Here is a 10,826-nt window from a genome sequence, read left to right as displayed (position 1 = left end):
CACTTAGGCATTTAGTTTTGTTTCATTTATAGATTTGAATGTGTAGAAAAGGGAATAGAAATATGAGGAAACAGATTTATTTGTTGAACCAAACTGTATCCAATTATTATTGTGATTAAAAAGCTTTACAAAATAATTAGACTGTACGTTACTATAATATCAAATCAGTTGTTTGATCATTTTAATATCTTTTACTCTGTCACACTGCATAATAAGCACACAAAAGTAATTAAACTAGGCCTATGCAGCATCTCGCACACATAGCTTAATGTTAACAATCATGAGTAGGCCAATATATGTACTATATTTAAATGAGAAATATGAATATTTATTATTTGAATAGCAGAATAATACATGATAATATCAATCTGAATTAGTGAGGGAAAGGCTTTAAATGTTCTTGGATCTCCAGAGACTCTAAGAATAGGTTATTTGCCCACCGTGGGACCCGGCGGACATACACGAGTTCCCATGACCCTCTAACCAAAGTCTCTCTCTTCCTCCCTTCCTCCCATTTTTTTTTTTTTTTTTTTTTTTGAGATATTAACTTTTGTTTTTAAAAGTTTTTTGGGGTTAGAGTATATTCGGTGGTGGGGATTGTCTTTCATTTATATTTATAAATAAATGTATATAACTTAATTTAAATGACAAACTATGCCCACCATTGTTTATACACACACACACACACACACACACACACACACACACAAATATATATATATATATATATATATATATATATATATATATATATATATATATATATATATCTGATTACTATTTGTTTAGAGCAGCTACTGTGAAGTCTCTCGCTCACTCACTCACTCACTCACACTTCACTGACCGGTTGAAAGTAAGCACGCCTCTCCTCTTCTCACACGCGTCTGGTTCGGATGAAGCTTGATGGAGTTTCACGTCCTCTCATCACGGCTTGCAGAAGCGACAAAACTTCAGGTACTAATGTGCGGTATTAATATTTTTTAACATTCATGAGGAGTATGAACAGCCATACTGAAATAAATACTTGTTGGCAAGCAGTGCGCTTGCATAATGTAGGCTACTTGGGAACGTATTTTGGAGAAGATGACTCGACGAGGGTTTGCTTTTTTACAGGTGTAGTCTGTATTTTTCATGTTAAAATCTTCTTTCCATTAGAACTTAAATAGAGCTATTATAAAATAAGCCATTTTCTTGCTCACTCACTAAACACAGTGATAACTGGTAGGCTATAGAGGGGTTTATTGCGGAAATGTATATGAAACATGCACTTTAAATATATAAAACGTTTTTCACGAAACGGAATTGATACAATATTCATTCAGATTTTTGAATATCTGGGATAATTTTTTTATAATAACCAATGTTTTTCCTTTGCTCAACTGAAAAATAAAGTTGTAAACAAACAAACAATAGAAAACTGGTCTACACAGCAAATTCATCAGAGTTAAATTCTCGGTGTTGAAGCATTTCAGAGTAAAGTGTTGACGTTAAAGAGTTAGATTTTGATAAATGAATATAATAAGAGTTAGAATTGATTTTATTCAGTGCGAAATCAAGGAGTTATCTTTTCAACACTTGGTGGTGTCATTTCCAACATCCGGGAATTCATGCAGCCCCAGTCACTGAAGAATTTTCCAGACGCCATTTTCCATCTGAGGTTTAGAACAGCAACTGGTGAGTCAAACTACCTAAATGTTGGTATTTTACTGACTTTCTTTAAGAAAATACAGTTGTAAACATATTGTTAAGTTAATAACTTTAGAATGGAGTGACAATTTTAAACTTCTGCGGTTCATTCGTGGTCGTTTGTGTATCTAGCTTAACTGCATTACTATTGACTTCTTTTCAAGAATGTTTTTATAAATGCTCACGCATACATAGTGCATAAAACATCAAATGTACATGTTCAACACATTTCTGTCACGCTTAATGCCATTTTGTGCGTTGTTACCCATCTGTAAAATAAAATCGACACTTCTCCTTTAATTCTAAGCAAACTAGCGAGGGAACCCCGGAGCGCCTAGCCTACTCTGCCCGGATGCTACCGGCAACACAGGACGGTTTCCATGAGCTCTGAAGAGTTTCTGAAACATATCTGGTGAGTAAATGAACATATGCTTACTTGTAAAAGGCTTCCTGACTGAAACAAATGATTGTTTGTTATTCGTGTACGTTAATTTGGTTATTTTAAACACCGCGGCCCTTTTAAACGGGTTCATTCGTGGCCGTCCATATACCGTTAGTCCATAGACTCGTGTGATAACGTACGCTTGAATTATATTAAGTGTTGACAACCATTAAAGTCGGAATGTTAACATTAAAGTCTTTAAATGACCGCGTTTGCACTTTCTCAGACATTTAAAGTTACAGAAGTCTCCCGGAAGTTGCGGGACTAACGTTAATGTTATCCCGCTAATGCACAGAGACTCCCATGCCCGCAAATGAATGATAATCTCCCGGAAATCGCGCGTCTCCCGCCCGGTCATTAAACACTTTGCACGCCCCTTCCCACCGCATCCCTCTCAGCTCTTCAGGTACGTCGCGCGCAAGTCAGCCCCACCGCTCTTTAGGTACGTCGCGCGCAACTCATCCCATTGCTCTACAGGCACTCCTTTCTCCCGCTACCTCCCGCAAATCAACTCTGTATCCCCCGAAAATGACTTTTCCCAACTCGGGATGTCTGACGTTAGTAAGTTGGGCTATTTCTGTAGCCAGGAACATCTTAGTCAAGCTTTTTCTCCCGCATGATATTGTGCTTAAAACTATAGGCTAAACTTAGCATGTACTGTACACAACATTTCCGTTTTATTAAAGACAATTTAGTGCGTTGTAAACAGCCACCTGTCTGTAAAATTAATCAACTGATTCATATTTGAGCAGCCTAATGATGATACAGGTTTGATTTGTAGATTTATTATCAATAATCAACATCTGAATCAAAAGATATCTGAAAAAGTGTGAGGCATACTTTGATGTTCATCTCTCTTTTTTTATCTGAAGGTTATGCATATGTGTTAGATACTAATGCGGTTTTTTTTACAGCCACAGTTCTCCATACAATAACACAAGACCCTGTGATGGTGGCTGATTAGAGACGGATGGTGTATTTCCAGAGTTGGTGAAATGACCAAGCACACCTTCTTGGTCATATGTGGTGATAATAATGAAGGTATGTTTGATAAAGTTCTGTACTTGTTTCACAATAAGCTGAGAGGGTATTAGAGCATTAGAGAATAACAAATGACATGAAGGTGATAAGTTTTGTATTGTGGGTGAACTGTTACTTAAATAATGTTTTGCTCTTTGCTTTGCACTTTTCCTCTTCTACTTATCCTAATATTTTAGATTATATTTGGACCTGAAACATCTGCTAGACTCCAGGAAAGGTGGCGTCAATACTGGACCTAAAAGGGCTTAACAAGTTGAATCTGGTAAAGAAACACGCGCACACACACGCACGCACGCACGCGCGCGCTTACAGAAAACTGTAAGTTTATGAATATTTTTTACACTGTGGCCAATATTTTGGGGAAGTCAGCATCACTAAATGATATAAAAGATTTTAAGCTCCTCTAAATTTTGCTCCAAGTGTTGTGTTAAATTCAGGATTCTGGACAGACAGCTGCCTGTTTTTCCAGTTCTAGTCATAGTGGTTAACCTAATTGTTTTTTGGAGATCCAACAGTGATGTGTGTGTTTTTTCTACTTTTCCATATCCTGTCACCTCAACCAGCTGGGAGAGTCAAGTTGTGGATCACCATGAAGATTGTCAAAAGGTGAGTTTAGATTTCTTGAATATGTTTTATTTACTTTAAATGTTCTTTTAAATATATCATAGAATTTGATTGCAATTTGTTTTCAAACATTTTTCTTAGTCATGCTGGAGTCTTGAAGAGTTCTTAGATGAGCATCACCCTATATCTGTGCATCAGGAACCACCAGACGAGTGATCAGCAGCTACTACATCGTCATGGATAAAAAGGTCATCCTGTGGCTGGGAAGCACTTTATTCACAGGACATGCTTGATGAGATTTCCTAGCTCCAGTTTGTTTTCACACAAGTTTACAGCATTTATACCTTCATTTAAATTGCTGTGTTTGATATGGAGGACCAAGGAAACACCAGAAGTGAAAGATTTGCACGCCAAGTTGTTTAAAATGAAATTTCAGAAGAAAACTATGAGTGACACTATATTGAACTGTCAAATTGCTCTGATGAAACATCAAGTTTGGACCAAAGGACTGAAACATACACTGGTCATACATATTTTGTTGATACTGTCTGTACTAATAAAACATTTAAAGCATATTTGACATTGTTGCATTTTAAAAACTGAATGAATTGTTGAAGTTGTGAATGTTTTCAAATAAAATGTTTTTTCTTTTGTAATTTACAGTCTATTTGACCTTTTTACCATATTTACACTCAAGAGAGTTGAATAAAATAACAATATATTACACCAGGTGGTGTTAAATATAGTTACATTTTTAACTCTGCCCAGAGTTAAAATTAACCCTTACTTCGGTGTCAATGTGCCAACCCTTTTGAAAGTGTTGATTTAACTCTGTTTTGAGTGGACCCCATGAGACACTTTCAAAGTGTTGAAATTAACACCCATAGAGTTGTTTTGGGTCCCCATATTTTGCTGTGTAAGTCTCCACTACAAAATATTAGACATTACAAACCATTCACTTTTACCCATTAAAGCTACATATTAATGGTTTCCAGAATTATTTGGGACATATTCCATTAAAATGTAGGAGTTCTGACATGAAACCAATCGAAAACAACTTTTCTGTTTCTTTTGAAACCAATACACGTCATTATAATGATTACAAATGATTCTTTTTCACAGTCAGTTTGCTTTTGAGTGCTCAGTCAAACTTTGACCAATAGGCAATGGTTCACAGGACAGGACATGTGACTCTATACATATTTATAAAATCTGTAAATTGACATTTATAATATTGTGGTCAATAGAACATTGTAGTCTTTTTCAGTAATTCTAAAACTAATTTTATTGTAATCATAAGTCCAACGCTACATTTTTCAATATAAAACATCTGAAGGAAGCTGCTGTAAATTGTCTCTTTGGTAGGCCTACAGAATACAGATTATGCATGTATGCATTAACATTTTAGAGAAACTGAAAAATGATAAATTGTTTTGCTAAAACAGCATTGATATCTTTACATAAAATAAGGTTTCATGAATTTGAAAGAATGAAAAATGGTAAGAAATTATTTAAAAAGTGTGTTTGCAGTGTTAAGAAATGTGCTGTACCAGTTCACATCCTAATAGCTATTTTCTACTTGAAAATCCAACACATGTATTTTAGGGTTAGTACATCTGATAACTTCTTTTCTGGGTTAACCATTTGTGTAAAGGGTGGCAGAACAGCATAAAAGTAGTTCTTAGTAGACTGTCAGAACAAGGTGATACATTTTTATTGTAGATTTTAGAATAAATATATACATTTTTGACATATTTAATAAAAAAGGTTAAAATAAAAGCAATAAGGTTTGAGTCCCAGCTGGGCTAATCAGCATGTAAAATGAGGATAAAATGCGTGGGTTTCCCCCACAGTCCAAAGACATGCGCTATAGGTGAATTGAATAAACTAATTTTTTTTTTTTTTTTTACTCATTTTTATTATTTGTTTTTATTTTTATTTTACTTGTTTCTTTTATTCTTGTTTATGTAAAGCACTTTGAATTGCCACTGTGTATGAAATGTGCTATATAAATAAACTTGCCTTGCCTTAAATTGAGTGTGAATGAGAGTGTATGGGTGTTTCCCAGTGATGGGTTGCAGCTGGAAGAGTATCCACCACATAAAACATATGCTGGATAAGTTGGTGGTTCATTCTGCGGTTGAGAATAAAGGGATTAAGCTGAAGGAAATTCATAAATGAATGAATGAAAACGCTTTGGCAGTAAACCAAAGTGGAATTTCAAATAACTTTAAAAAATGATTACATGAGGATTGTCTTCCGACAAATAATTGCCTTTTGCTGGGATTATTGTAACTGTGTATTGTATGTACAAACTGTCAATACTGTCCTGTGGAAATTTAAAAAAAAGATGACACTGTTGGAATATCAAGCCAATTCCATGCGTGTTCAATAAGTCTGGAGTGTGTTTTCTTCAATGCCAAAAATATTAGTAATTTATTAGATACAAATGAATAATTCGATAACAGAGCTCTGGGTTACATTACCCCAATGCAACACAAAAATTACATTCAAGAATTACAACTAACTTGCATTTCTTGACTCCAGCATATATACACAACTGATATTAACAGGTGGAGTTTTGGTGTAACGTCACTTATTAGTCATTCTGCAGTCCTTGGGCTCTTGTAACCCCAGACATACTTCCTCTTTCTGCAATTACATGCATCTTTAATATATTTCACAACTTCTACAAGCATCATGACATCTTGTGACATGTCCAGACAGAAGTCTGGAACAAACGCTAAATTTATTCTTTAATATTTTTCCTCTGGTCAGCAGTTCCTCTAAAAGTATGCAGCACAGTAAAAAAAAAAGAAGTGTGTCTAGTCAGCATGTGCTATTATACAAAATAAAAAGATTGATTAATCTGTTGTTAGTCTAAACATTTTTTTAATAAAAAACAAAGACACAAAAATAATAGAAATAAATTCCTTTTTTCCCACAACACTTTGTGTCCTTTAAAATGACCACTATATCTAGATAGAGAGATAGATGGACACTTAGTTTTTTATTCTAGTTTAGATCTGAAAAATGTATTTTACCAGTTTATTTTAACATCATTCAATAAATATATTATTTAAAAACAGTAAATAAACATGTTATTTTTTATACATTTGTTTATTGATTTTAATGAACACAAACAAAAAAGGACAAAGAGAAAGATATCAGTAGACACAAGTACAGCAGCAAAAGTCTGTATAAAAATAAATAAATAATAAAAATACAAACAGAATACAAAAATCATAATAAATAAAGCTCTGCTGTGATTGAGTAAAGTCACACTTATCATGAAAATACATGTGAGGTGTCAGTCACAGGTTCATTAGAGGCATCCAAATGTATGTATATTGTTCTAAAAGAATTGCTTCATTCAAGAGTTGTATGAACAGTTCAAATGTTGGAGGCCTTTGTTGGTTCCAGTTAAGCAAAATGCATTTTTTGCTAGATATGAAATGATACAGAGTCTGTTTATAGGAGTAGCATCAAGTGTCTTGTTCAGTTCTGTACCAAAGAGGTCAAGTGTTGGTGTGTTGTTCAATGAAGTCCTGTACTGCTTTCCAGAAAAATCTTAGCTTTTTGCATTCCAAAAAACGTGCATGATTGATCCTGAATAGGTCTGTGACACCTGGATGATTACACTGGAGTATATTTTGCTCAAACAAATTGATCAGATACATTCTATGCATAAATTTATAATTTGGTTCAACTAATTTGTGATTGGGAAGGGGAATGAGAGTATTCTTGGATATAGTCTGATCCTTATGATATTCTAAATCTCTTTGCCACACATCTTTAAGTGATCTCAGTGAAGAGTTGTAATAGTCTAATAGTGCAGAATATATCTCAGAGATCTTTCCTTTTAAAGACTTGGAATTCACCAAAATCTCCTCTATATTGGAGAGCTCTAGGGACAGTTGGCCTCTCTTTTCATGACAAACTGTCAAAGGGTGAATTTGAAGATATTTATCAAACTCCCGTCTTGGTATCTTGAACTCTTGCCGTAGGTCAGAGAAGGATTTAAGGGTAAAACTGATAAACAGATCTCGAAACTGACATACACCATATTCCCTCCACTTTGTAAACAAAGTTTTCCTAAGTGAAGTTGGCAAATTTGGATTTAGGGACAGAGGAGATAACATAGATATTTTAGCAAAGGAGCCACAAAACCTTTTTGCATCTTGCCAGGCCCGAAGAATGTTAGGTTCTTGTCACTGTGAGAAACTTTCCCATATTGTTAATGAAAGGAAGAGATGTCAGAGGTATAGGTGAGCATAGATCTTCAATATCTGTCCAGTGAGCAGTTCTTAATGATCATATCCAACCAATCATTCCTTTTATTTGAGCAGCCCAATAAAAATAAACCTACAAAAGCAAATGTTATATTGTTAGAAATATCGTTATCTCAATACTCCACAACATTATCACATATTTTTACAGTATTTTGATTTCTTGTCTTTGTTTTTTTTCCCCAGGAGAATGTCTGAGAGAAATGCTCCCGCCAATAAAGCCCCAGAGTCAAACCCTTCACCCCCAAACCTGGACACAAGGTTTGTGATTGGTGGACTGCGTCTGTGGTCTGGAGCAGGGGCTTGGTTGTTGTTTGCTGTTGTTTTGTTGTTAGTCGGAATCCACCTAACTGCGGCCGGGTATTGGAACATTCAGCCCCGCAGACAAACAGCACATCATGTTTCAACTGGACGCACCTCTTCAGAGAAGCTGAGGCTGATTGGTCCCGTCATCATAGGGGTGGCACTTTTTAACATTAATTGTGCCAATGCACTTCTCCATATTTACCGTGATATGGAACTGGAGAAAACGAAAAGCAAATGGCAGAGGTACAGTCCTTCGAAACAATTCTCACAAGCAAACTCAAACAGGCATAAACTGGACTTGTCTGAAATTTGCAACCGTTGCTTAGAAGAAGGGTCAGGAATTCCTACGCTGAAGTGCTCGTCTCCATCCTCAAGCATATGTAGCTCCAGTCAAGTGAACTTAGAGATCGAATCTCCTGTAGAATGCCGGACAATGGAAACATCGGCCTTGCCTGTTATTAAAGTCAATGATCGGCTCCTCAAACACAGAAGCTCCAGTGAATGGACGCACTGGAAACAAGATCGCAGGGGAAAACATGACGTCTTCTCTGAGGACATTGTGATTTGATACCAATTAAATATCATGATTAGGGGCGCTATCGCGCACGTTGAGAATGTAGAGCGTGTTTTCGATCGCTCCTGGAGAAGGGAACAGATTTAATCATATATTAAACAGCACAGCAACCTTTTTGTTGTTCCATTACTTAAAACTAGCCCCCTAAACACGAAGGTTACTCTTGCATTTGTTAAAAGCTGTAAACATGACATATTGTCTTGATCCAAAACTGACGGTAAAGGAGGCCGCAGTAAAGCCCCGTTCCTCTCAGGCGATGCTAGTGAGCCCTTGGTTAGTGTACACTCTGGAGAAAACTCACCCGGGAATGTCACTTTAGACATTGTTGGACTCATTGTTTTCAAGAATGAGTTTTATCAGAAAATTGACTTGTTACCTACTGGTTTACGCTCGGAGATCACTACAGTGCGAACAGACGTCAAATGTTGGCTGGAGTCAACACTAGCAGAGTAAAGGAATTGAAAAAAGCTTGGTCAGGTAATAGGGGCTGTATAACGGAACTTAAAAAACGGATAACATCGCTCAGTGATCAAGTAACATATCTGGACGCCAAGTGAGACGATTTGGTGGGGCGCTCTAGGAGAAATAATATTCGTCTGGTGGGTCTACCCGAGGGAAGCGAAGGTTCATGTCCTGCTGAATATGTGGCCCAACTTTTACAGGAGATCTTGCGACTTCAGGATTAACCTTAGGGCACTTCAATCTGCACATCGTACAGTCCGTGAAAAAAGGGAAAAAGGAGAACCTCCTCATCCTCTTGTCATTATAGTGCTTTACTTTCAGGTTCAATATGAGATTCTTCAAAATGCTGCAGAACTCTCTCCTCTTACATACAATGGGAAAGTGCTGTCCATTTTCACGGATTACACTACGACTGGCAAAAAGCGGCTTCATTTATGGATGTTAAACATGTGCTCCATTCGTCTCCTGAAGTCAAGTTTGGCTTGCTCTTTCCTCCTATATGGGGCGTCTGCAGCCTTGGATCCAGTATCCACGATACTGGAAAAAATAGAACAGTAATTTAGAACTGGATTGCAATATATTTAATGAAATTGAATACAATGCAAATTTAATTCAAATTCAAAATAAAATTTCAAGTTTTAAATCTTTTAAGATTTGTTGAGATTTATTTCAATATAACGTTATAGTCTGTAATGGAAATTCATATATATTTATTTCTTAGATGTGTATGCATTTTCCATATTGCTTAACTTTCCTGTGTGTGTGACTACTCTGTCCCTTGTCCTTCATCCTATGCTTAACCATGAAAGGCTGTTTGATATACAGTGTAAAAGGGGCATGGGTCAAAAACGGCTGAAACATCTGGTGCCAACATGGTATGGTTTGTAAGGGGCATGGGTCAGAGCAGAAAGACAGCTAACGAAAATGTGGTATGGCCTGATTAGAAGTGACCTCGTAAGCAGTACAAGAAAGAAACTAGATATAAGAGGAAGCACACTCTGTTTTCAGTGTCTCACTTTGCAGAAACTGTCGTTGCTGTATGATTGTGACCTTCTTTGCAAAGAATAAAACCTTAAAAGACACTTTGGGAGAACTGAGAGAGCCTCTTTAAAGAAAAATTGCCACTACAAGTCAAATTTGTAGGAATAATGTAACATAGTGGGAGTAGGGCTGGGCGATAATTTGATATCGATAATTATCACGATATAAAATTTTTCGATAAAACGATAATGACAGTTCGATAATTGCTCTATAATATTTACGCACTATGCGTAACGTTGCGCAAGCATTTTGCAGCCTCCCCTTCCGACTGCCGCACGCCGTACAAGTTTACAGTCATACAGTGTTAGTTGCACTGAAAGGAGTAAGAAAGAAATAAGGGAAAAAAGGTCAAAGTCACAGGCATTGTTGACAAGAAACGTCACTAGACTTCATGAGCTACTTAGTTTTTCGCTATCCGACA

General features: G+C 36.3%; 1 protein-coding gene across 1 annotated transcript; it reads left to right on the top strand.

Annotated features, from left to right (window-relative positions):
- The first annotated feature begins 876 nt into the window (after window positions 1-876).
- Window positions 877-10,015, top strand: LOC141378200 (uncharacterized). The gene is made up of 2 exons (XM_087287122.1): window positions 877-954; window positions 8,209-10,015. The coding sequence occupies exon 2, from the start codon at window positions 8,213-8,215 to the stop codon at window positions 8,894-8,896; it is 684 nt and encodes a 227-aa protein (XP_087143248.1). The 5' UTR covers window positions 877-954; window positions 8,209-8,212; the 3' UTR covers window positions 8,897-10,015.
- The last annotated feature ends 811 nt before the right edge of the window (window positions 10,016-10,826 follow it).

Source organism: Danio rerio, chromosome 16 (genome assembly GCF_052040795.2).
Source record: "Danio rerio strain M-AB ecotype USA chromosome 16, GRCz13ab, whole genome shotgun sequence".
NCBI classification, from domain to species: Eukaryota; Metazoa; Chordata; class Actinopteri; order Cypriniformes; family Danionidae; genus Danio; species Danio rerio.
The sequence above is the reverse complement of the archived record's forward strand: the minus strand, read 5'-3'. Positions and strand labels throughout refer to the sequence as shown.